Consider the following 26,672-nt stretch of genomic DNA (forward strand, 5'->3'; position numbering starts at 1 on the left):
ATTTTACGAGCTTGTCATGTGCCTGGCACTGGGCGAACCAGTGGGAGGACCGGTCAGAGCATCAGCGAGGGAGACAGCTCAGTCTGGCCTTGATATGGAGCATGTGTCCTGGCTGGGGAGTGTGGCCAAGAGTCCTTCGTCAGAAGGGGAGCCGGGGATAGCTGCTGGGGTGGGGGGGTGTGTGAGCTTGAAGAAAGAACAGGAGTCAGTCATTCATTCAACATTTATTAAGCACCTGCTGTGTGCCAAGCGCTGTCCCAGGCCCTGGGGGCAGTGCAGTGAACTTGAAGGACTGGGTTGATGCTGTCCCAGAGCTCACACCGGAGTGGGTGAGAGGTGGACAACAGACACACCAGCCAGGGAGAACTCCAGTCCCCAGGAGGGCTGGAGGAAGGCAGGGTGACTGGGGAAGGCCTGGCAGGGAGATGACACTGGGACGGAGCGTGGATGGGGTGCTGCAGCCACCAGAGGAGTGTGGGGGCCTTGGGGGAGGAAGGTATGGCCTGTGCAGAGGCTTTGAGCTGGGAAGGATCCTGAAGTGTGTGAGGGTCTCAGAGAAGACCAGGGGGCCTGTGGGCAGGGTAGCAGAGGGCGATGGGGTGACAGTGGGGCTGAGGGGGGGCAAGATTCCTGGCACGTCCTTGTCCCGGTGCAGGGAAGGAGACTGGCCAGAGTCACACTGAAGCCCCTGCTGCTGGGGCTCCCTGTAGGTCCTCCGAGGCCTTAAGTGAGGGCAGCCCTGGCTCCTGTCATGCTCTCCCCTGGCTGTGGCTGTTTGACAGGGTGGACGGCCGAGGGGCTCAGGTCCTCTCACTGCACGACCCTGTGGCCCTGGGGCACACAGAGCAGCCTAGGGCCCCTCAGAAGGCGTGTGGGTCTGGAAGAGGGGAGGCAGGAAGAGCCCCACGGTCCCGAGCACACACACGACCACGAACACCCATAGGAACAGCCGGTCCACCACCATGGCCACGTACTTCCAGTCCTCGATGACCTGTGGGCAGACAGCGGCCGTTACGGGCGCCCGAGCTCCCTGCTCTCTTTCCTTCCCCCGTGCGGGGCTGTCGCTGTGGGGCCAGGGCGCCCCCAGGCTGGTGTGGACCCCCCGCCCCCACCCGCAGCATTATAGGACCCCTGCCCCCCCCCAGCATTGTTGCCCCACCCCACCCCACCCACAGAGTCATAGGACACCCCCCCTCCGTGGGCTCCAGGCAGGACAGGACGCTGGTAACAGCAACACCAGACTCTGGGCAGTGTGGCTGGAGAACCAGGCCACAGCGAGGCCCCTTCTCTCATTTTCAGCCCCAGCCTCCTGCCTGAGCTCTGCCCGAAGGAAGATCCGGGGTCCACCTCGCTGTGGGGGGGGGCAGGACATCCCCAGCGGCAGAATCCGCTTGGTTTCCTAACACTGTGGGCAGAGACCAGCCTCCCTGGCCCCCCGCTGCCCAGAGCCACTGTGGGCACCCTGGCGTGTCATCCTCCACCCAGCCCCACCCCAGGCCCCTGTGACCTCTCTCTCTGTGCTCCCTGCTGGACAGTGGCCGACCCAAACTCAGCAGAGGCTCTGCGCTTGCAAATTTGGGCAGCAGCTGACGAGCTGATGTCAGTGACCCAGTTTGTCGGGACCCTCCAGAGCGATCCTGTGTCAGGCCTCCTGCTCCTGGCACCGGGATCGGCAGGCCCCTAGCAGCATGCCCCATGCGGCCTCTGCTCGGCTCTCTGGGGTTTCGCTTCAGAGGACTGTATCTTTGGTGTGTGTGTCTTTCCCCCTCTTTTTATATTTGTGTGCTATTTACTGTTTAATCCCGCGGTGGGGGAGGGGAGTGCAGGTGATGGAGCTAGCTGAGCCGCAGCCTGGGCTGGCGGAGGGGTAGCTGTGCTCCGAGGGGGACACGCTGGGCTCGAGGAGGGCAGCTGGCAAGTGCTGGGACAGGCGAGGCAGTGTGGACACACGTGGCTTGGCCTGGGGCCAGGAAGCACCATCTCTGAGCCTCGGCTCCCCGAGGTGCAGTGGGGTTTGCATAGGGCGGTGCCTCTTGCCACAGTTCTCAGGGTCTTGGCCGGGATGTAGGTCTGGACCTGGCAGAGCCCCCAGTGTGTGCTTGGAGTTCTGGGAAATGGTGATCACAATAACGGGGGACCCCCCTGGCTTATATTTAATTGCATCAGAAACGGGGAGAGGCCTGTGAGTGCCCAAGCGGGACCTTTAGAGGAGTGCGCTCGGGGCAGGGGGTCGCTCGGCCAGGAGCACGGACAGCAGGCTTCTCAGTGGCACGTGCTCATGTAGCCTGGGGGTCCGGGTTTCAGTGTGGGCTTGGGGGGGGGGCTCCCAGAGTGCCCTGGGTGTGCTCCGATGTGGCCCTGGTGGCCCCAGAGCCAGACCAGGAACGGTCACCGAGAGATTCCCTGGAGCCCGGGGGCCCCGCACCGCATATCAGCATCTGGGACCCGGTGGTGGAGCTGAGCCGAGCAGCTGGCTGGGTTTCAAAGCAAGCACAACCCTGAGCGTCTTTGAGAAGGCGAAATCGGAGGGTCCCCGAGAGCCGTGCTCCTCGCTCCTGCAGCTGGAGTGTGTCCTGGAGTCTGCGGCAGACGCAGACCCTGAGTCCTGCGGGGCCAGGCCAGGGCTGCAGTGCTACCGGCAGGCGGGCGTGTGGCCCCCCAGGAGCTCCGGTCCCGCCCCCTGTCGGTCACGTGCTCTCCCTCGGAGGGTGAAGCGGGAGCTTCCATGCCCTCCCGTTCCTCCAGGCCAAGCACCGGAAATGAGGGTGAGCGCGAGACTGTGCTCTCCCTTCCTCCTGGCCGGCCGCGTGGGGACAGACCTGGTCCGCGAGGGGTTGGAAGGAGAGCACGCGTGACCCCGTGGCACAGCCATCCTGGCCAGTGTGGATGCGTGCGGGGACGTCTCCAGGCTGGGCCTTCCTGCTCTGCATGCAGTGACCCCCAGCCGGCCTGCGAGACCCAGGAGACTCTCCACGTTCGCGCCCCTGGCTTTGTCCCGTGACAGTAAGTGTCACCCCTGTTTACAGACCTGTCGGCGTCATCCCACTCCACGTCATGACCCTGCGAGCAAAGACCATCTAACTGCCGGTTCCGTACTCCCCAAAGCTGTCCTGTTCTGAGCCGGGGGAGCTGAGGGGCAGATGCCCTCAGTACCTTCCCCAGCCTTGTCCCCAAGACTGGGGTCATCTTCCCGCCCAGTGACGGCCGCTGGCTAGGGGTGCCTGGGGCTCCTCCCTCCTCTGTCCCATCAAGAGGCTGGATGTGCTCGGGAGTGACCGCCTGGATTCCCTCTGCCCTGGGGGTGGGAGCCGAGGGCTGTGGGCTCCCCTAGACCCTCAGAGCCCCCAGAGCCCGAGGCAGTCACAGGCAGCCTGCTCTGCCTTCCTGGTGTCCCTGCATCCTCCCTGAGCTCGCTCCACAGGTGACCAGCTTGTGCCTGGGCCTTGCCTCAGGGCTGCTTTTGGGGCCCCCAAGACAAACCCAAAGGGCTCCTTGTACCTCCATCCTCCTCCCTAATGTCTGGAGCTGCACTGAGACTCGGCTCAGTTTTGGGCTTCACACTCCACCCCAGGGTCTGGGTGCTGTGTCCCTGGGAGTGAGCTGTGGGTAGGGGGACGGGCATTGGGGAGGCGGGGACAAGGGGACTTACGCTCTGGTCTTGGTCGTCACTCCGCATGTGCTGGGCAATGAAGCTGACGCCCTCCAGAGCCTCCTGCACGTCCTGCCGGCCCCTCCCCAATGACCTCAGCCGGGAATCCCGGGCTGGGCCTGCTGCATCCGAGCTGGACCCAGAGGCTGAGCCCGAGCCTGCCGGGGACTTGGGGTCCGCAGAGGCCGGGTTCACGAAGTACATGGAGGCCCCGTAGAGGTGGGGGGCGCCGGTGGCGTCGGGCTGGGTCAGGCGAGGCCGGCCGGGCGGGGGCGTCCTCGAGGGGCCGCCGTCCGGGCGCTTCATGAAGAGGAAGGCGGGCAGCCGGTGCAGGAAGCAGCGGCGGACCCAGGGCGCCATGGTGTGCGTGCCAGGCGAGCGGTGGTGCACGTTGAGCACGCACACGCTGGTGACGATGGAGAAGGTGACGAGCACCATGGTGAACATGAGGTACTTGCCGATGAGCGGCACGTCCAGGGAGGTGGGCGGCACGATCTTGGAGATGAGCAGCAGGAAGACGGTGAGCGCCAGCAGCACGGAGATGCACAGCGTCATCTTCTCGCCGCAGTCGGACGGCAGGTAGAAGACCAGGACGGCCAGCGAGGTGATGAGCACGCACGGGATGATGAGGTTGATGGTGTAGAAGAGCGGCTTGCGGCGGATGACGAAGTCGTAGGTCACGTCCACGTAGCTGGGGTCCTGCGGGTTCACGGTCCGCCGGCCCGGCAGCGCCACGATGTCCCACTCGCCGCTGGGGGTGAAGTCGTCCATGCTGGCCGTGGGCGACCGGAGCACCATGTCGATCTCCGTGTGGTCGTAGGTCCAGGAGCGGAACTTGAGGGTGCAGTTCTGCTGGTCGAACGGGAAGTGCTTCACCTCGATCTTGCAGGCGCTCTTGTAGATGGCGGGCGGCAGCCAGAAGATGCTGCCGTTGGCGCGCACCACCACATTGGTGTAGAGGGACACCTCGTAGGTCCCGTCGGCGCTGGGGGCACAGACAGGAGGACGTGGCGAGCTGGCCCGCCGGCCCTCCTCCCGCCCTGGGCGCCCTCCCTGGAAAGGCCCACTTCCCGTGGCAGCCGTGAGGCACAGGGCGCCCCTCACATGGACGAGCTTCCGTGGGCCGCACCTTCGTTGGACGTGGGCTTTGTCACGATCCCCATTTTACAGACGGGGAAACTGAGGCTCAGAGAAGTTAAGTGATTTCTTCAAGGTCAGAAAACCAGGGAGCAGTCCCGGTGAGGACCTGAACTTGGTTTGTGCTTCTGCCGGGAGCACTGCGACCCCACGGGACCCTCGAGCTCCCTCCACCCCCCAAATAGCACCGAGAGCATCAAGGCCAGCAAGACAGGGGTGAGGCCAGGGGAGCACCAGATTCGGGGTTAGGATGGTGGCCCTGGGCCCTGCTGTGCCCAAATGAGCAGGTGACGCTCTCCTGCATTCTCCGGACTCAGTACCCCCTCCTCCCTGCCATGGAGGTGCTGGCTCTGCCCACCTCCTCTGCCAGCCCGACTGCCTGGAGTGACACACGGATGAGGCCCAGGGCTGGGCTCCGGGCCGAGCACCTGCAGTGGCCAGGCCTGCTGCCCACCCAGCCCGCCCCTCCTGCTCCCCACTCACTTGTTGTAAAGCACGATGTCTGGGAGCCAGATGCGCTTGGCCGGGATCCTCAGGATGTTCACACCCTCGTAGCGGGAGCTGTTCCAGGCCAGGCGGTAGTCGGTCCACTCCTGGGCAGACAGGCATGGCCTGGTCACTCAGGGGCCCACAGCCACCCAGGGGAGGGGGCGGCCCCAGAGATGCCTCTCTGACGGGACCCCGGGGGCACTTACCTGTTTCAGCCAGACGTTGGTGGTCATGATCTGTTCCCGTTCATTCTGGGGAGGGAGACGGGGATATCCGCTCACCGGGTGGTCGGCGCTTTGGGCACAGACCCCCCTGAGTCACACAGAAGGCTGGGGGCTCAGGCCACGTGCCCAGCCACTGACCCACCATTTCCGGGATGGCTCAGAGCTCTTTCCCTCCCCGCGTGCCTGGGACAAAGCTTGTGCTTGTCGCCCAGATGCGGCCCTCTGCTGACATCCCCTCCCCAGCCATGCAGCTCCACCGGCCGGAAGCCTGGGGGCCGTTCTCTGAGCCCCCCGGGAGTCCTGCAGGTGGACCCCCACCCCCACCCCCTGCGTGCATCTCCCACTCGCTGCTCCTGTCTCGGCTGGCCGCCGGCAGCATCCGCCAGCCCCAGCCGGACGACCGCAGTCGCCTCCCCTCTGGGCCTCCTCCTCCCTGGGCGGCCTCCTCCCTGCCGGTCCTGGTCGTCCTCTCTGCCCCAGGCCTCCTCATCCCTCCCCCACTGTCTCTACTCCGCAGCCAGGCGATGCTTTCAAAGGCTTTTCTCAGCTTCCCGGACTGTGCTGCTCTCTGCAACCCCCCCCCCCCCGCCCGCGCCTTCCCTGCGTCCCCCGCATCCCTCCTCCGCCCTCCCCGTCAGCTCTCGAACCCCTCATCCGTCATGGGCCATGTTACAGTCTCCTCTGCGTTCTCCATCCTCTTCCCTGTCGTCTGTGCGGACATTTTCTGTTGACCTCTCTTCCAGACCATTAACCTTCTCTTCCGCTGTTACTAATCTGCTGTTAGCCCCATCCAATGCACTTCAAACTTTCCATCATCGTAATTGTCTCGAACGTACAGATGGCTCTTACTTTCCTTTTAAGAAAATTTACTTATTCAGAAAAACTCATTGTTAAAATTCTTTATGATTTATTTTTAATCGCGTAAAGGGCCACGTTAATGGCGCTTGGTGTGGAATCTTCCATCATCCTGCGTGGAGACCCTCTCTGCGTCCATTGTTTGCTGTTCTTGCCTCATCCTGTCTTACTACGCACCCAGGGCCTCCTGTCTGCCTCCACAGGCCCCCCGGGAGTGACAGGCAGTTAGAGGGGGGCAGAAGACCCCCTTCATCTAGTCCATGAGCTGGATTAGATGTTCTTGACTCATTTCTACTTTTATGGGTGGTCTTTTCAGGCTCCCCCATCCCGTGGGGCTCGAACGCTGGTGCGTGTCCCCCAGCCCTGCGCCAGTGCCCGACGCTCGGCGAGACCCCCGCTCGCACCAGCACGCCACCCCCAGGTCCTTGGCCCCTCCATCTCTTCCCGTGCACCCGCCATCGCATTTGGGGAAAGGTGCCGTAGACGGAGGGTCCCCTCCCAGAGCCTGGTCCCTTGAGTCCTGGCTGAGCTCTCCGAGACGGTCGGAGATTCCCGGGACAGGGGCATTTTGTTCCCGCTTTTCTGGTTGTTCTTACAGAAAAGCTAATCTGCAGTGCTGAGGGCCTGCATGTGTCCGGAGAAACTTTCTTTTTTTAAGTTGTGGTAAAATTTACACACAGACACATAGGTCTTAAGGGAACGGTTTGATCTACTGGAGCAAACCTGTTACCCCACGGCCCCCCTGTTCAGGATCTATCACTTAGGAACCTTCCTGTGTCTCAGTCCTGTCCGTCCGTCCCCAGCGGTGCCCCGACCGGTGGGGCCGGTGGGCACGCAGCAGGCAGGGCTCGCCCAGTGAGGAGGGGGCGCGAGGCGCAGACTGTGTTCCAGGACCAAAGGGTCACAGCACAGAGGCGGTCGGGCCCCCAGTTTCAGTGACTCGTGGACGTACGCACATGGGAAAGAAGTAGACGAGTGGCCTGACCGTGTCCAGAAGCCTGGGCCAAGCCAGAGGTCCGCCCAGCCCCGTGGCCCAGATGGGCCTCCAGCACCTACCACGCTGATGAGCTGGGCCAGGGACAGCTGCAGCTGGATGGAGACGAGCTGGGCTGAGCTGGCGGCCGGCCGGATGAGGTTATTGTAGCGCGTCCTGTTCAGAAGGTCGTCCATGAGCCTCTCCTCCGCATTGGCCACGCGGCCGTCCCCTGGGGAGACACAGGCAGACCCGCTGGGCCCTCACTGCCGGCCGCGAAGGGGCAAGTGGGCACACAGGGCCGGGGGCAGCGGGAGTAGCAGAGGGGGACTGGGCCCGCTCTGTGTGACCGAGGCAGAGCTGAGGTCTGTCCTGCCCCGCGCTGCCCCTTCTTACCCCTCCCCTGTGCCCACTAGGCTGAAGGGCAGCCCCCACGCAGACACTGCGTCCAGAAGTGGGGTGCCTGACGGTCTCTCTGTGCTCCGAGTCCGTCCGACCGACCTCCCACCCACGCCCGCAGCCCCGCCCGGCTCTGCCCAGCCACCATGTGCCACACAGTGCGACAGTGGCCGTGGCCTCACCGGGGCCTTCCCTGCCTGCAGCTTTCAGAGCCGGCGGGAGAGAGAGCCCTTGGGCCCCGGCACCAGCCTGCTCTCCTCAAGCTGAAGCTTCCGGTCCCGCAGACGGTCAGCGCTCTGCTCCTGAATCCTCTCCCCGCCCGTCTTTACTGTCTTCCTTCTGCGTCTCTGAGAGCACTCTCTCTCCTGCCAGCATTGCCCCACGGCCACCAGCCGTCAGAGGGCCATCTGCCTTGTGCCAGGTGCTGTGTTAGGTCTCAGGGATGACAGCCAGCAGAACCCCAGAAGGGACCCCCGCCTCCGTTTCCGTCCGGTGTGGTGGCGGAGGACCGTCACCGTGGGTTTCGTGGGCAGAGTGGGGTGGAGGGTGATGTGTTCACGGGGAGAGAACAGACTGGCCACGGGGAGTTTCCTGAGTTGCGAAGGGCCTTTGGGACCCCCAATGCTGGGGTCCAGCTGACAGGTGGCTCCGGGTGCGGAGCTTAGAGGAGAGGGGTGGGCTCAGGGCCGTGATGAGCACCGGCCTCCTGAGCTCCCACAGGCCTGGCCATCTTGCCCAGCGGCGTGTGGGTCTTGGCCCCATCCCCTTCACACGTCTGGGAGTGACTGTGAGGTGCAGGGACCCGGTCTTGTTTAGCTGGTGTCTTGGGAGAATGAGTCTGCTGAGGGCCGAGGTGGGGTGGCGCCTTGGAAAGAGACTCTGGGGAAGATCAAGGTCGTCGCTTGGCAGGAAAGCCCAGCAGCAGGGGAGGGGACTTTAGGGCAGTGGGTACGGGGCAGGAGAGCAGGGCGAAGAGCAGATAGGACCAGAGCAGAGGCCAAGGCTGCCAAGGGGTTGGGGCTGCGGGGGAGGGGCTGGGCCTTGTGGGGCGTGGGGTTCCCGCGATATCCTTCCCTGAGGGTCCTTCCCCAAGGGGCCTGTGCATGGCTTTTTGCCAAATCCCATCTGGGTGGGGCCAGAGAGTCCCAAATGGCCCTGAAGGGGGTCTGAGGTGGCCCCCTGTGTGGGTGCTGGGCTGGGCACGCGGCCACAGGGGCACCCCCACGCCAGCCAGCTCCCTGCACTTTCCAACTCGCTGCCTATCTGGAGCAGATGCGATCCTGAGTGCCTTGCACACGAGGCCGGCGCACCTGCTGCCCGCTGCCCCTCCCCCAACCGCCTGGGGCTGCCCACAGGGGTCCTCTGGATGCCTGTCCTAGATTCTGAGTTCTTCCTCTGTCCCCCGACCCCTCCCAGAGGCCAGCTGTTAGAATTCTCTGGAAGCCAGCCCATGGCTCCGGACTAGAGCCGGGTCCCTCCCACAGCCCCTCTCCAGCGCAGGTATTTGGCAGAAAGTGGGTCATGTCCCTCAACCCAGCCCCTCTGGCATTTCCGAGGCCAGGGCGCCTCCTGGTGCTCTCAGACAGGGGAAGCCCGGAGTCCCCATCCCTGCAGCCCCGTCCGTGACACTCAGGCTGCTCACCTTTCGGCTGTCCTGCCTCCTGGGCATTCAGCCGGCCCGAGGGACCCTCCTCGTGCTGAGGACAGGCTCTGGGCTCCAGAGTTAGGGGTCCTGAAAACCTCAGACCGTTTTGTGCGTTCCCTGTTTCTCACCAAGGAAACTAAGACCCAAGAGGGAATGAACTTACTCGAGGAGCCCCAGTAGGTCAGAGACAGGCCCTCCTGGACCCCAGTGCTTTCTGTCCTGCCCTTGCTAATGTCCCCAAAAGGAGACTGTCCTGCTGAGTCCGTACCGTTACCAAAGCCAAGTGTGTCCCCACTGTTGCCTGCTCGCACTTGTATGTGTATGTGTGGGGGAGGGGGGCCGAGGGGTGGGACTGGCCGGCCCTGCTGCTGTGGGCTGGAATGGTCTCCTGTCCCCTCTGAAAAGGCAGCGGGAGCCCAGAATAATGCACAGTGGTTGCTTTCTGCCTGTGAGGCCGGCTGGGTTCCAAAGATAAGGGCCTGTCACCTCTCCATGTCCAGGGTGGCCCAGAATGGGAGGAGCCTCCTGCTGGCCTTTTGGTTCTGTCCCAGCCCTGGGGTCAACACAGTCCAACAGAGAGGCCACCACTAGGGGTCACTCATGACCCAGTGACTCTGAGGAGTTGTGGGTCTGTGCCTCCTCTGTCCTGCCTGGGCAGACCTTCCTAGGTCTTCTCTGGAAAACCAGCTCCGGGGCAGAAAGGGGTGCACACCTGAGAGGAAGCCACAGCTCGAGGCCTCCACTGTGCTGTGTGTCCAGGTCGGGAAAGTGTGATCTGAAAATGTGGTACTGGAAAAGTGAAGAGGTGTTCGCTCTGGTTTGGAACACAAACCGCAGAAGGTAAAGACGACAGAATGCCCTGGCAGGGCGGCTTCCGGAAGGCAGAGTGATTGTCGGTTTGGGGCGAGTGTCCTTAACTGAGGAAAGGGACAGGGCATTTGTGTTTATTAAAGGCAGCTCTGGATTTTTTTAAGGTCGAGATTTTTACTTTTTACAAAAAGCTCCCCACAGGTCACCAGTCATGTGTAAGAATCACCCCTGTACTTGGGTAAACGCAGGTGCCCAGGCTCTGTTTCCGGAGAGTCTGGTCCCATGAGGCTGAGAGTTTGTGCGGGGTAACCCTGACCCCGGATGCCCGCGGCCGGGGACCACACTTAAGAAACACTGCAGCGGACTCACATCTGAGTCCCCAGGGACGTAGGCAGGGCATACTGTTCCTATAGAACAGACAGGGAAACTGAGGCCCGAGCGAGGAGAGAAGTGGTGGAGGCCACCCGGCAAGTGGTGACAGAGCCAGGACGCACACAGTGTGGGAACACTGTCTTTGGTGAGGGAGTCCTTTCCCTCCAGGAACTTGGGTGTCCTTGAAATCCTGCCTCTGGCACCTCCCAGTGGTGTGTCCCGTCCGAGGAAGATGTAGTCCTGCCTGGTCTTCTGCGCCAAGCAGGGCTCAGAGGACAAGCTTGGGCCAGACAGTAGGAGCTAGGAACTGAGGCCCAGAGAAGGCACTCCTCATCGCGTCGGGACTCTGCCTGGGAAGGGCCAACGAGGTCTCCCTTCCAGGAGTCAGGGACTGGCGCTTCATCTCCACGGCCTGACCCTCAGCCACGCTGTCTGTCCCAGCCAGCCCGGCCCCAGCGGTGGCGGACCGGAGACAGAGGTGTCTGAGAGTGTTTCTTAGGGGACCGCCCCACACCGCAAACCACCCCGGGTCTGGCGACTTGGGCCAGCTCCTTCCTTCCCGGCTGAGCTTCCCCGATCTCCAGCAGCCCCGAGCCCTCTCTCCCAGGCCGAGCGGCGGGGGTGCTCCCGGGCGTCCACACCTGGCAGGTGAGGAGCCTGTAGGCTCCTGACGTCGGTGTCCCGCAGACTTCCCTTCGCGCGGGTGCGGAGCCCAGAGGTCGAGGCTGCCCCGGCAGGTGCGCAGGGAGGAGAGGCCGTCCCCACCCCAAACCCCGGAGTCCCGCCGCCCTGGGCCGCCCCCGGGGCCTCGGCCGGTGGACTCACCCTGCCCACGCCCGTCCGGCCGGGACACGCTCCGGCCATCCCCGGGGCGCCCCCCCCCCCCACCTGTGGCCGCTGCTGCCCGGCGGCGGACAGGAGCCCCTCCCTCGTGTCCCGAAAAGAACTCACCGCGCCGGCAAAGGGCAACTAGGGAGAAAAGGACCAGGGGCTGCGCAGTCCTCATGGCGGGCGGGGGCCGCAGAGGCAGCCGCGGCGAGCCCAGCGATCGGAGCAGCCGGTGCCGGCGAGCAGCGAGCGGGCGGGGAGCGCGGGCACCGCCCTCGGAGTCTGACCGCGGCGCGGACCGGCGCTAGGGCCCCGCGGGAGGGCCCGGCGGGGGCGGCCGTCCTGAGCCCCGCCCACTCGGGGAGGGGCGGGGCCGGCTGGCTCGGGGACCCGGGGCCGCGGGCTGTCGCCCCCACCCGGCTCCCACCTGCGCCCGCTGCGCCCGCCCCAGCCTCGGATCCGGCCACGCGGAGACGCTGGCGCAGGGTCCCCGCGCTGTTCGGGCACGTAGCTGTGCCCCGGGGAGGGTCCGTACCCCGGGGTTTGCCGAATGAGAGGGGCATCGCCGGGAGTAGGAACCGAGACAGACGGAGTGGGGCTAGGCTCTTGGCAGACAAGGTGGCACTGGGGGCGGTAACCCGCTCAGGGTCTCCTGACCCAGCTTGGGGAACTGGGGGAGCCAGCAGAGTGGAAGGGATTGGGTGGGGCCTGGAGGAGGCTGCCTGTACCCTCCTCTCCCCTTCCCGGCCAGGGTCTTGCTACCTGGGCAGACGGTGGGTGGGGGGCAGCTCAGGTGACTCAAGGGGGCACGAGGGCCCTCCTCCAGCCCTCCAGCCCGGTAGACCTACCCAGGTGCTGAGGTCCGTAGTATTTCCCTGGGGGCTGGGGACCTCGCTGGACAGGTATCAGCAATGGGCAGGGCATCCCTGTTTAGGGATCTGGCCAGAGCCTGTCCCTCCAGCTCCACTTCTCCTGGAGAAACCAAGCAGGATCTGGGGGACTGACCTCCTTCTTCCCAGGATTCTCAGTCTTGCTCTCATATCGCCTCCCTTAGCATCTTTTTGCTACAATCTGATACGTCTGGGTAGATCTTTTTTTTAAAAAAGAACTCTGTTGGCTTTCCTTTGAGGATGGTTTGGAGAAGTTAGGTTCCAGGCGGTCCCCTCTTCTCCAAACTGCAACAATAAAAAGGGAGAATACATATAGTAAATTAAAGTTACAGCCATGCTGAAAAACAAAATCTCCATGAATCAGAATCAGAGAAGAAATCCCAAGGGGGGGGGGGTGGGGGTGGGCAGAGGGTGCTGAAGTTTGGAGCCTGCTGGGCTCTGGAAGCCAAAGGCAGGGGCAGGTCCTTTGGGATAAAGGGGGACTAAACTCCACGAGGAGCTGGGCATTTGCATGGACCTTGGTCCCTGAAAGGAAGCTGGCAGGGGAGGCCTGCTGCCGGTCTGCTGTCTGGGGTCCTAGCTTTATGGGGTGCACGTTTTCCCTGATAGACCAGAGGATGCAGCTTAAAAATGCCCTCCCAGAAGCAGCCACCAAACTGTAAGTTAGGTGAGCACAGGTGTGAGGGCAGGAGGACCGTGAGGGAGAGAATACAACACCCGTTCAAAACAGCCTACAGCTGGGCCAGAAAGGAAGGGACTGGCTCGGAGGATGATGGGGACAGGACAGAGGGACACGTGGGCCATCTTGAAGGGGCACCACCAAGCACATCTGGGGCAATTTGAGCATTAAAGTACAGCTCATCAGTGATGAACCCTCTCGGAATACAATAAACTAAGCATATATCAGAGTAAATATATGATTGGAAGTTTGGTAAGAAAAGGGTTACCTACAGAGTTTCAAAGTACCTTCCCACAAAATAGTTACTAATTACAAGGGGAAAAAGAGTTAACTCTCCAGGGTGTGAAGCCTGGCAGGTGTCACCCACAGTAGGCTGAAGCATGACCCTCAAGGGTGTCCACATCCTCCTTTCGGAGCCTCTCAGTGTTATCCTATATAGTGAAAGGGACTTTGCAGTCACGATTAAATGAGGGCAGTTAGCATGGGTAGGTTTTTCTGGTGGGCATGCTGCGGTCATGGGGTCCTGGGTCCTTACCTAAGGGAGGCAGGGGTCCTGGTGGGGTGGGGTGATATGAAAAGGGAGGCAGAGGTTGGAGTGAGGCAGCCTCCCGAAGCCAGAAGAGGCAGGGAATGGATTCTCTTTCTGAACCTTCAGCAGAAACTAGTCCTGCCAATAACCTTGGTTTCATCCTTATCACACCAATGTCAGACTTCTGATCTCTAGACCTGTAAGAGAAGAAAACCCCCGTTGTGTTGTTTCAAGCCACTCCGTTTGTAGTCATTTGTTACAGCCTAAGTAGGAAGCTAGTAGACCGCCTTAACCACGAGGTCGACAGTAACTCCATCAGGAATGGGGGAGATCCAAAGGGCATAGCGCCTGGTGGGACGTGGCAGGAAGAACTCGGATTCTTCTGGGATAGTCCTGCCAAAGATGTAGGACTCGAACTGAGCCATGAGGGTACGTTGGATACACCAGAATTACGGATATTCTACAGAATAACTGTTGTCTTCAAAAACATCAAGGTTATGAAAGCCAAGCAGACTGAAGAGACAGCCCACGTGGTCCTGCAGTGGGTCCTTTTGCTGTTGGGACATTGTTGGGACAACTGGCCAAACTTGAACGGGGCCCAAGGGGTGGACGGTAGTAACGCCTGGGTGTTCGTTTCTGCTTTGAGGGCTGTATTTTCATGTTACCGGAGAATATCTTGCTGGTAACGTACACGAAAGTACCGGAGATGATGGGGCGCGATGTGTTGTAAGCACAGCTGGATGGATGATGCAGTGAGAAAGAGGACTTTTTAGGGTCCTCGCAGCTTTTCTCCAAATTTCCCTGGGGAAGTGACTTGACTTTTCCGTGCCCTTATTCTCTCATATTTCAAAAGAGGAAATAGCCTTCCCGCTAAGCTTTCTAGATTGAAATGAAACAATTAATGGAAACGACTTAATGGTGCCTCGAACATACAAATCACCTGATATATGTGAGCTGCTATTAGCTATTAAGAATCAAAAATTCTAATAAGCTAATACCAAATTGAATCGACAGTGTACACAAAAAAATACCGCATCACGATAAAGTAGGGTTTATTCCAAGGACGCAAGAGTAAGTTAACATCAGATACTCACTAATGGGATATGCTTACCCTAACAGATGACTCATTCAGTGCAAACTATTAGCCGGCTAGCTTCCTTGACCCAGTAAACATGTAGCAGTGATCGTATTTAATGGTAGAACTTCAGAAGCAGTTTTCGGTGAAGTCAGGACTTAGACAAAGGTGCTTCCTAGCGTGGTTTCTAGTCAGCATTGCACTGAAGGTCCTAGGGAAGGTAGGTTAAATTATACTGGCTTGGCAATGTTTTTAGGGAATGTAGGTTAAATTATATTAATGTTGTTTTAGGTCACAGACTTCTTCACATCAGCAATTTATAGATCCAATCTGTAAAAGAAAGAAAGAAAAGAAGTAAACCCTAAGAATTGGAAAGAAAGGGACACCTGGGTGGCTCAGTTGGTTGAGCAGCTGCCTTCGGCTCAGGTCATGATCCCAGCGTCCTGGGATCGAGTCCCACATCGGGCTCCTTGCTCAGCAGGGAGCCTGCTTCTCCCTCTGCCTCTGCCTGCCATTCTGTCTGCCTGTGCTAGCTCTCTCCCCCTTCTCTCTCTGATAAAAAAAAAAAATTGGAAAGGAAAATTACCCCTATTTGCAGATGATATGATTGTGTAGAAAATCCAAGGGAATATAGAAACTCCAAGAGATAAATTGCAGATGATATGATTGTGTAGAAAATCCAAGGGAATATAGAAACTCCAAGAGATAAATTATTAGGGTTAGTAGGAGAGTAGGGTTGCTGGATTCAAGGTCGACTGTAAAAAAATTACTAGCATTCATATACAGGAGTATTACCAAATTAGAAAATGTAACAGAAAAAAAGATTCTATTCGAAATAGCAAAATACCCCGAGAGTACGTCTGAGAAAGATCAAGAAGAGCATTCATGAAGAATGGGATAAAAATCACTCAGGGACTCGCAGGAAGATCTAACCGGAAGCATACAGATTTCTGAATGGGGGATTCAAATTACAAACACATCACTTCTCACCACATTTATACATGTGATGCATCTCCCACACAAATCCCAGTGGAATTCTCCATGGAACTCACTAAGAGGGGTTTATTACTCGGACACAACGCCGTAGAAGTTAAGACAGGGGAGTGCTGTCGAGAGGGTTAACAAATAGACCCACAGCCCCCGGACACTTGAAACGAGACAGAGGTTGCCTTGTAGATCAGTGGGAAAGGGCAGAATATTCTGTGTGGGGCGCTGGGATGGGGGGGGTTCTCCTTAGGGAAAGTAAATACACTTAGATCGCCAGCTCACATCTTATCAGAGAGAAACGCCAGGCTGATTAAATATCTGCTTGTGAAATGGAAAAACGTGAAAACCTTTGAGGACATGGAAGAGAGCATCAGTGTGGTTGAGGAGGGGTCTCGGACGCGGCAGCTATACGAGGACTGAGTGGCTTCGATAAAACACTGTTTATTGATAAACTGTTTCTTCGCAGTGACAGAGGCTGCACGTCTGAGATCAGGGAGCCAGCCCGGTGGCTTCTTGGCGACAGCTCTTTCTAGGGAAGCCCCCTTCTCTTTGTGTCCTCACATGGTGGAGAGCAGAGCAAGGGAGGGAGCAAGTGCTCTCTGGTCTCTTCTCATATGGACACTGGTCCCAGTCACAGTGGCCCCGCCCTCCTGACGGTCACCTCCCAGAAGACCCCTCCTAACACCACCACGTTGGAGGCTGGGGCTTCACACATGAATTTTAGGAGGACACAAACTTTCCCGAGATAATAGGCAGAAAGCAGTATCTAGCACAAAATGCTAAAAACAGAAGCCCCAGAGAAAAATGATAGATTCGACTTCACGCAAGTATTTGAACTTCTCTCCAACCAAACATCCTACAAATTCAGTTTCGAGAAAAGCCCAGACTGGGAGAAGATCTTAGCAACTCATATAGTCAACAGAGGATACACCGCAGGATATTTAAGGAATTCCTATACACATTAATATCTTAAAGATTTCATTGATTTATTTGAGAGAGAGCAAGAGCCTCCCAGTGGGGGGGAAGGGCAAAGGGAGAGAAGTAGACTCCCCACAGAGCCCAGAGCCATATACAGGGGTCGATCCTACGACCCCAAGATCATGACCTGAGCTGAAGTCAAGAGGCGAACGCCCAACTGACACAGCCAGCCAGGTGCCCCTGCGCAGTAATATTTTTTAAAGTCAATGAACCAAAAAGAAAAACGGGCATATGCCATACACAGGTAATTCGCAGGAGAGGAAGCCTGTATGGCGTGCAGGTGGAGGAGCAGACGTTCGGCCTCAATAGGAGCTGCGGAGGAAATGGATGCTGCCCGTCTGTGGGGAAGCCGGTGCCGTCTCGTGACGTCGAAGACAACGGTGTTCAGTGCCCAGCCCTTCCACCTCTGGATGTGTGTTCACACGCTCACACCGTGATGTGCGCAATCCTGTGTGTGATCCTGTCTGGACCCCCTGGGATCTCCACCTGCAGGAACCCAGAGGAATGATCTGTGGGAGATTCATACACTCCCGTAGGACGTGGAGCCCAGTGTGGCCCACGCCTGCGTTCATACGGTGTGGAGTGAGGAAGAAGGTTTCTGCATCAGGAAGTGACCATAAAATCACAACAGCAGCCAGCAAAGAATGTGTGACAGAGACCGAGTGTGGCCGGCAAAGCCTCAACTCTTTCCTAGCTGCCTTTTTACAAAGCAGGTTTGCTGATCCCTGATCTAGAGTTACGTTAGTAACACAAGTTCTTTCTGCCACATAGTGTGAGAGGAAGGAGTGAGTTTTGAATACTCTGTACCAGTCTTGTGCACGTTACGGGGGCATATGCACAGTGTATTTAAGTATTCAAGACAGAAGAGGTCAGTTGATTAAGCGCCTGACTGGCTCAGGTCACGATCCTATAGTCCTGGGATGGAGGCTAGCACTGGGCTCCCTGATCAGCCGGGAGTCTGCTTCTCCCTCTGCTCCGCTCCCCGCTTGTACTTCCTTTCTGCAAATGAAATAAAATATTAAAAAAATAAAACCAGGGGGCGCCTGGGTGGCTCAGGGGGTTAAAGACCCTGCCTTCGGCTTGGGTCATGATCCTAGGGTCCTGGGATGGAGTCCCACATTGGGCTCTCTGCTTCGCGGGGAGTCTGCTTCCTCCTCCCTCTCTGCCTGCTTGTGATCTCTTTCTGTCAAAAAATAAAATAAAAAATAAAGCCATGTTTCAAGATAGAGACTAAAGTCGCAGAGGAGTCAAGACTGCGCAGGAGTGATCAACTCTAAATTCACAGCAGTTGCCGCCGGGGCCAGGAGGAAGCATGAGCTTGGAGAGCGGTTCTGGGGCTTTCCTGGTCTCCAGTTCTCCCCGGGGCGTGGGGGTGGGAGGCCGGGGATGGGGAGGAGGAGGGCGCGTGCTGTGATGAGAGATCCCGAACCGCTGGAGGGACACCGGACAGTCCCACAACAGTACAGTAACGCCACTGCAGTTAAATTTTCTTTTAAGATTTTATTTATTCATTTGACAGAGAGGGATCACAAGTAGGCAGAGAGGCAGGCAGAGAGAGAGGAGGAAGCAGGCTCCCCGCTGAGCAGAGAGCCCGATGCGGGGCTCGATCCCAGGACCCTGAGATCATGACCTGAGCTGAAGGCAGCGGCTTTAACCCACTGAGCCACCCAGGCGCCCCCACTGCAGTTAAATTTTTAAAAATGCAAAAAAGGAAAAAAGTGCTTTATCTCTTCAACCGAGGAAAGGACGAAGGCCAATACGGCTCTGAGGAAGCCGGAGGTTCCTGCGACTTGCTGCGGACCGTCCGTCGGAGGCTTTAGGACAGGCCGCGGTCGGGCGCGGGGGCGCGGCGGGCGGGGAACGTGCCGTGGACGGAGCCGCGCGAGGCCGAGGCCGAGGCCGGCCGCTGCTGGGTGCGGGTCCGCGGGCCAGGCCGACAGCCGGCGCTGAGCTGGGAGCCCGCGGCTGACGCGCTGGGAGCCCGCGGCCGGCCGGGCCGCCTAGGATCCGCCGCGGCTGGACGGCGGCGCCCGGGGCTGCTTTCTCGTGCGCGTGGACACGGCGGACTCTGCGGTCCGCGCGGTCTGGCCAGGTCTTCCCGGGGCCGGGGAGGGTCCGCAGGCCCGTGGCCGCTGCCTGGCTCAGCCTCTTCCGCGCTCCCAGCGCTGGGCTGGCCGCGCTCCGAACCCGGCTTCCAGCCCCGGTGCGGCGGGCCTTTCCCGTCCGCGTGTCCGTGCGCGCAGGGACGCTCGCGGACGCACTGGACGCACGCACGCGAGCACATACGCACGAACGCACGCGGACATGGGCTCCCGCACGTGGCCACGGCCGCACGCACACGCGCATGCACACGGACGCTCGCGCACGCACTGGACGCACGCACGCGGACACATACGCACGAACGCACGCACGCGGACATGGGCTCCCGCATGTGGACACGGACTCACGCACACGCGCATGCACACGGACGCTCGCGCACGCACTGGACGCACGCACGCGGACACATACGCACGAACGCACGCACGCGGACATGGGCTCCCGCATGTGGACACGGACATACGCACACGTACCCGCGTGCACACGCACACAGACACGTACTCACGCACACGGACGCACGCACATAGACGTACGGACGCACACGCACACGTACTCGCGCGCCCACAGACGGCCGCACGCAGACGGACGCGCGCACGCAGCCGCAGGAGCCCGGGCCCGCCCGACCCGACTGCAGGGAGAGCACGTGGCGCCGCGGGCTCAGGACGCGACGGACGCGCGGAAGGACGGACGGACCCGGGGGCAGGAAGGTAGGTTCGGTGTCAGGTCGTCGCGCAGGCCCGACGCGCGCCGGGGAACGTCCGACGTCCCTGTCCCCTGCGTCCCCCCGGCGGAAGCGCTGTCGCCGCGTGTCCGTGCCCGGCGGGAGCAGCTCCGTGCGCGGGTTCCCGTCGCGGCGAGGCCCGAGGCGTGTCCTGGACGTGCGCGCCTGTGGTTTTGGGACTCGCGGTTTTGTCGCGGTGCTGAGTGCGGGGGACGGCGAGGTCCCGGCTCGGGCGCTTAAACCCGGTCCGGCGGGGCTGGGGGGGGCGCTTGTCCTCCTCCTCGGGGACCCCGCGGACAGCCTGGCTGAGGGCGCGGGTGCCCCGGGAGGGAGGCCTTTGTTGGGGGCGGGCTGAGGCCACGTCTGGAGGGTGTGCGGGGGCAACAGTCCTGTGGGGCCGCTGGGCCGCGCGTCCCCGCGGTGGGGTCGGGGTGCGCGTCCCCGCGGTGGGGTCGGGGTGCGGTCAGGCAGGACGGCCTTCCGTGCGGGCTCTTGTCCGCGGGCCGGGTGGCCGGCCTCGCGCGCTCCGCCTGGGCGTGTGTCAGGCAGAAACCAACACCAGGGCCCCGACCCGTCCCACGCGTCTCACCTCCCAGGGGCCCCTCTTTGGGGTTTCAGCGGCGTGTGTGGGAGGACGCGGACAGGTGCCGTCTTCCCGTGAAACGTCTCCTCCGTGGGGCGTTGTGCAGGACGACAGCCCGGACAGCCCTGCAGGCAGAGCCTCAAGGGAAGCAGGAGGGGGTCAGAGCCCTGGGGCCTTGCAGGGCTCTGCCGCCGGGGACCTCTCTGCGGTGCCGGGCTGGGGACAGGGGCAGGCGGGCGGCTGCTGCTGGGCCACTCTTGGCACAGGGCGGGGGTGCTGCCCAGGGCACACCCCCCAGGCTCCCTCGCTCCACACTGCCCCCCCCCCCCCCCCACTAGTACTGTCCTTTCCGGTGTCTCCGGGGCTCCTCCAAACGACCGGCATGGAGGTCGTCAAATTTGGCAAAAGTGGGACCCTGGTATCACACGGGACATACGTAGACCAAATGTGTCCTCACTGTTCGTTTGAAATGCAGATCTGCCTGGTGTCGTGGACTCAAGGTGACCACCTGTCTCAGGGCAGGTCACCGACCTTCTCTCCCTGTTTTGTAAGAAGGCAGCCTTGTCTCCTCCTTCTCGAATTCGAAGGGGAAAGACTTGGGGCGGGAGAGTTAAATTCGTCCTTTGAAGAATGCCATTTCGAACCCTCTTCTTCGGACTGTAAAGGAGCAGCGGTTGGAGTAACGGCCCACAGAAAAGACTCGGAACCCAAACCCGGGACCCCCTCTTTACTTAGAGCCTCCACTGGGACCCCCGGCTGAGCGGGTGCCTGGGCTTCCTCCAGGGCGCAGAGTCCGGGGATCGGAGCAGGTGCCGGTCACACACTGGTGAACTCACCTTTGTGCGGGCTCCTCCCAGCCCGTGTACTCCCGTGGAACTCTGTTTTCCAGAACCCTCTTCTCTGTTTGCTTCTGGGGCAGAGCGGGCCGAAAGGGGAGCTCGCAGGCCATCTGGGAGGGAGAGGAGGCCGTCGTTCCTATCTGAAGGCCGCCCCGGGTCTGTGTTCACTGATGGCTGGAGCAGTGCCTTGGGCTTGGCTCTTCCTCCGGCCTGCTGACCCTGCTGACCAGCTCTGGCCCTGCCCAGCACCCGGTGCTGGAGGGCAGACCCGGGGAGTCACAGCAGCCCACAGAGCCCCCTGGTGCTTCCCTTGGCAGTCCTGCATGGCAGGCTGTCCGTGGCTTTGCAGACTGACCTCTTGGTGGCCTCTTCTCCGACTTCTCAGCCCTCTGTGTCCCGTGGCCTGGCCCAGCTGTGTGCTGTCTACTTCCTCAAATAAATCTAGGGGGTCTTTTTCTGGCCAGGTTGCACGCTGGCGCTTCCCTCCGGGTGGGAGGGCTTTCATGGCCAGCCCTGGGCCAGGACATGTCCTCCCCTCCTCTCTGCCCCTTGGCAGCTCTGAGTCTGCCCCCTGCCCATATGCAGGGGCCTCAGGGACAGGATGGGGTCTGAGACCCTCCTTTCTTAGGGCAGATGGGGAGGAAGCCACAGTGGTCTGCCTCTACCAGGCGCTGGATACGTTAGGATTCATTCTTGCGTTTTGTCCTCACAAGTCTTTGTTGGCACATTTTACAGCAAAGTCAGGGGTGGGGGTTTGTGGAGCTGCTCTTAGGCCCCAGGATGGCCAGGCACTGTGCCCACGGCCCCTCCACCCGCCAGCCTGCTGCTGCGGGGGCTCCAGGTGGCCGTTGTCGGATCTGTGGCCCTTGCTCTGACCCTGCCCCTCCCCACTTCCCTCTCCCTGCACCTGCTCCCTCTCCCCTGTGGGCTCCGTGTGGGCACAGCTGAGGCTCTGTGCTGGGGCTTGGGGATGCAGATCAGGCCTGGGGACACGGACTCAGACCCGAGACCTTGTGTGTGCAGCCACCCACCCGAGGGCCAAGGGCCGGGAGACAAGAAGCGGCGCGTCCCTCTGGCTCTGGCCAGCCCCCACCCAGGTGTGTCCGAGGGCTCCATCTGGCCCGGGGCCTGGTCAGTCCCTGCTGCTGGCTGGACACCGGGTGCCCTCCCCTGTCTCGTAGCGGGATGGGGGGGCGGGTTTTCTCTATCATCATCCCAGCCCTCTGTGGCTTCCAGACTGCTCCCTGCCCCCGTCCCTGTGTGTGGGGCCGTCCTGAGGGCAGAGAGGGGGCTCAGGTGAAGAATAGTCCCGGGGCCTCTGCAGGTGCTTGGACGATGCCCCCACGGCAGCCGTGGTGCAGGGACAGCGTGAGGACTTGGATTCAGGTCCTTGTAACTTCGGCCCTGTGCCGGGCAAGTTACCACGGATTCGCCACGTGAGAGAAGAGGCTGGGAACCACGGGGCTGGGGCCATGATGGGCGCGAGGAGCTCAGAAGACGGCTGGTCACCTCTTCCGTCTCTTTGTGTCCCGCTTGGTGTGCAGGCATGCAGGTGGTGCTCCCGGGAGGGTTTCCCTTCCACGAGGTGATGCTGACTCCTGCTGACTCCTGCTATCTCGGCTCTCAGGGTCTGTGTCTCAGACTCTCCTAACCCGGCTTTACGTCCCAAGTGTCTGCCCTACATTGTCCCGAAAGCCTCCTCTGTCCCTGTGTGTCACACGTGCGTGGGCATTCAGGGGTCACTTCCCATGTGCCCTCCAGGAAGCCTGCCCCGATTACTCCCAGTGTGTACGGTCTCAGCTCTTGAAATACGTCTCCTATCAGTATTTGAACGTTTATACCTGACCGCACACAGCCTGTCCAGCTTTCCCTGGGCACCTGGGCCAGGGTGGGCTATGTGGGCTTAGGGGCTGAGCCAGGTCCTCCTCTTCCAGCCACACTGTGAGCCGGCCCGGGGGGTGCAGGGGTGTCTCTTCTCCTGCGGGATGGCTGTCCCGATGCCTTGAGCTACCAGGATGCTGTTTGCTGCTGCCTCCCGTGGCTCCTGTGGTTTGCGTCTTCACGTGTCCTCTCAACCTCCCTGGGAGACCCTGCCCAAGATTCCAGCGCCCCTAGAGTGCTCCCCTGGCCCCAGGCCCACACGCCCACAGGCCCCTCCAAGCAGCAGCTCCTGCAGGACCGAACTCCCAGCCTCCCTCCAGCGCGGGTTCGTAGCCCTGGTTTCCTTTCTGGCTCCCGAGAGGAGTAGCGGGAGACTCCCCAACACGCATGTGTTGTGTGGACGTGTGGGTGATGACGTGTGGTCTGGAACGTGGTCTTACCCTGTACCTGCTCTGAGGGAGGCGGCCTTGTCCGAACTGGCGTGGAAGTCCCAGGGCTATTCCCATAAAGCCCGAGGTGTCAGGACGGAAAGGAGGTTGATGGAGGTCTGCGTGCCCGAGCGGGTCCCCCTGCATCACTGGGGCCTTACTGAGACCACAGCGGCCGGCAGCGACAGGCTGGGCATTTCTGGTGTTGGGGACACAGGCGTCATTTTTCCCCGCGGTGGCTGCTGCCTTCTCAGTTTCCGGTCCCCTTGCTAGTCCTGGGATGCCGAAAGTACAACTAGGGTATGACTAACCATGGTCTGAGTCCTGTCACTCTCTGTCTACAGTGCATGAAGCAGGTCAGGGGCTGCTTGGTTAGGAGGCAGCAAAACTGGGGCACAAACCTAGTTCTCCAGGTTCCGAGACAGACCAGTGGCACGCCTCCCCCCGTCGCACTGGGAAAACTGTGTCTGCCATAGACAGAACGCCTTTCCTTCTCCTCCCGTCTGATGGCCCGGAAGGGCTCCCTGCACGCGAGGCACGGACGCCGGATGAAGCGGGACCCGGGGAGGCCATTACTCTCCTCCCGGGAGCGCCTGTGGTTAGCCACAGACTGGGGATGCTTCCTCTGGGGCCTGGCTTGAGCCAGGCCTTGGCCCTGTAAGCAGCGGCCCTCCCCCGGAAAGTCAGGTCCATTCATCTGGAGCGGACAGCCGGGAAGCGATCTTGACCCATTGCTTTGGGCCGCTGTGGTGAGCAGCCCATCTTAGGGACAGTCTGGTGGGCCTTGGGGAGAGCGCCTCACGGGGCCAGAAGCAAGCCTGGCTCTCTCCTCGGTCAGCACGTGCTCTCTGGCTCTGCCTCGGTCACTGTCCCAGTCTCGGCCGAGCGTTGGGGTTGGAGGAAGGACACGCAGATCTTCAGCTCTCACGCGTCCTCGGGGGTGGGGAGCAGGTAAGGGAGTGAATGAAGAGGACGGGATGGCGGTGGCGGCGGGTGGCCCGAGACAGGGGGCGCAGGAGCGGGGGATGATGACAGGGAGAGGCGCTGTGGGTGGCGCCGGCACGGAGACCCTGTGACCCGGGGGGCCGCGTCTGTGGAGCTGGGGCAGTGTTCCAGGCAGCGGGGGCAGGGCCGGCCCCGGGGCTCCAGCGGGTGGAGCGGCACACGGGGCTCTAGCGTGGAGTACGGCGTGAACCTGGGGGGCAGCGCACAGCGTGGTGAGGCGGACCCGCGACCGGAGCACCGCTCACGGAAGGCCTCGCAGTCACGCGGGAGGGTTAGGGTTGTTCCATCGCGATGGTCCGATGTAATCGTTTTCACGATCCTGCTAAGGATCCCAAGTGGCGGCGGGGACCAGTCAGGAGGCTCCTGGGAGCCCAGGCTAGAGTGGCTGGTGGCTCAGGCCTGGACAGGAGAGGCCGAGGTGGGGAGAAACATACTGGCCGGGTGTGGAGCTGCCCGGAGGCTCTGCTGGAGGCTGGACGTGTGGGAGGGTGGGGGGCAGGGCAGGTCAAGGATGGCTCCTGGGCGTGGACTTGGGTCACCAGGTGAATGAGGAGTCGGTGGTGAGGTGGGAAAGTGAGGGGCCTCGGGGTTGGATGGTGTCTCCCCCACACTTAGGTTCCCCGACCGACTCCTCTTTCCATCTGGGCCTCCACTTTGCCCTATACAGCCTGCGGACTCTCGGCACAGAGGGTTGTGCCAACCCCTGGTCCCCACAGGGAAAGACCTGAACAACCGTGGAGTTTCTAGCCGTGAAGGCCACATCTCGGGGTGTCCCCGGCCCTGTGTACAGGACCAGCCAGGGAAAGCCCCCAGCTGCCGGGGGAATTCAGTGTGCTCCAGCCAGAACCTGGAGCTGGACAGACCGCGAGCCCCCTGCTCCTGGGCGGGCAGTTACTCTGGAAAGCTTGCAGACACGAATCCTCTCTGCCTCTTTGATGCGTCTTCCGCTTCCCAGAACCCCCTCTCCAGGGCCTGGGAGCCATGCCGCGGGCACATAGACATTCAGGGCAGTGACCCCACTCTCCTTGTGCCCGTGGGCGCCTTGCTGTGGGCACGGACCTCCTGTCTCACGGAGGCTGGCTTCTGGCCTCTCCAGCGAGCCAGTCTGCTCTCTGCCGGGGCCCAGCTCACCCCTCCACGCCCCGGGAATGCCTGGCGACCTCCACAGCTTGACGGTGACCTGGGGAGCCGTTCGCCGTTCGCCGTCGCCGTGGTTCTTACTGAGGAGCCTGTTCCCCACTGCAGCCGGCGTCCACCTCGCATTTGACTCCACCTGGGACCTCTGAGAGTGACACTTTTCGGACACAGAGTCTTTGTAGAGGTGACACCCTGGTGATGAGTCCGCTCCCAGCACCTCAGCGCTGCCCCCCACCAACCCACAGGGCGCTTGGGAAGGTGTGAGCCCCGGGGGTTTCTAACCGGTTTCTGGGGAGGGTGGCTGCTGCTGGTCCACCTGCCATGCTTTCAGGAGAGCCTTGGCCGTGGGGCCGGAGCGGGCTGGGCAGTGAGGAGCGAAATGGAGGGGTTGAGGTCCGGGTAGCTGGGATGTGTTGTCTTCGGGGGAAAGACCCTCTCACTCAGCTTCTACTGGTGTTTCGAAACCTTGCTTAATCTCGTTCTCTCTGTCCTGCCAATGACATAAAGACGTCTGTGTTCCTGTCCTATCCAGGGAAGCCCACCCCTGCCGTCAGGACCCTAGGGTACTGGCAGGCACGCTCCCTCCCTCTCCCTACAGCCCCCGATGTGCAGGGTCTGCAGCTGTCCGTTGCTTGGGGGCCGGAGGCCGCGGCCGGTGGCACGGTGGGGAGCTGAGCAGAGGCCCTTCCTGCTGTCTGACCTGGCCCTCAGGGCACAGGGGTCATGAAGATGCAGGGAGGGACAGCTTCCTCCCCATACAGCTTTCAAGGCTGGGGCGGGTCGAGGGAGACAGGGCTTACAGGAGCCTACCGGACCCACCACCTTTGACCTTGGTATTTTTTGTCTTTAGTTAATTTTTTTTTTTAAGATTTTATTTCTTTATTTGACAGAGTGAGACACAGCGAGGGAGGGAGCACGAGCAGGGGGGTCGGGGAGGGAGAAGCAGGCTTCCTGCGGAGCTGGGAGCCCGATGCAGGCTCGATCCCGGGATCCTGGGATCATGACCTGAGCCGCCGCCCAGGCGCCCCAACCTTGGTTCTTTTTGACATGCTCTCACGTGGGGTGTTGGAGCTGGACAGAGAACAACGTGTGAGTGGGACGTTATCTCCAAGTCAATTCGTGAGTTCCAGTCGGTACGTGAAGGCATTGTTTGAGGGGAGCAGAGTAGTAGTGAACTTGATTAATTCATTCTAAAACTTACGAGTAACCGGGAGAAAACAGTCAAATAAATATTGGAAGAAAGAAAAAGAATACGGAGGAGGCTGTGATATTCCGAGGTCCCCAAGATACTTCATTTAGAATAGGACACATGGGGTACTTCAGAAGGGTAAGAAGTGCATAAATGCGGCTGGAAAATTAAGGGTTTTCTTTTTCCCGATCCACATACTAACACAAATTCCAAATGGGATGAAGAGTTGAATGTAATAGGTGATACTGGAAAGGTAATAAAGTAGGAGAAAAT

At 60.8% G+C, this 26,672-nt stretch overlaps 1 protein-coding gene across 1 annotated transcript; it reads right to left on the bottom strand.

The window, feature by feature from the left end:
* Positions 1–224: 224 nt before the first annotated feature.
* On the bottom strand, positions 225–11,667 carry CHRNB4 (cholinergic receptor nicotinic beta 4 subunit). Its single transcript, XM_082736330.1, has 6 exons — positions 11,505–11,667; positions 7,411–7,559; positions 5,482–5,526; positions 5,270–5,379; positions 3,650–4,634; positions 225–991 (listed from the first exon to the last, which is right to left on the bottom strand). Exons 1-6 carry the CDS (start codon positions 11,557–11,559, stop codon positions 851–853), a joined length of 1,485 nt encoding a protein of 494 aa, XP_082592456.1. The 5' UTR covers positions 11,560–11,667; the 3' UTR covers positions 225–850.
* Between the last annotated feature and the right edge of the window lie 15,005 nt (positions 11,668–26,672).

The sequence above is a fragment of the Mustela nivalis genome, assembly GCF_964662115.1.
Source record: "Mustela nivalis genome assembly, chromosome: 6".
NCBI classification, from domain to species: domain Eukaryota; kingdom Metazoa; phylum Chordata; class Mammalia; order Carnivora; family Mustelidae; genus Mustela; species Mustela nivalis.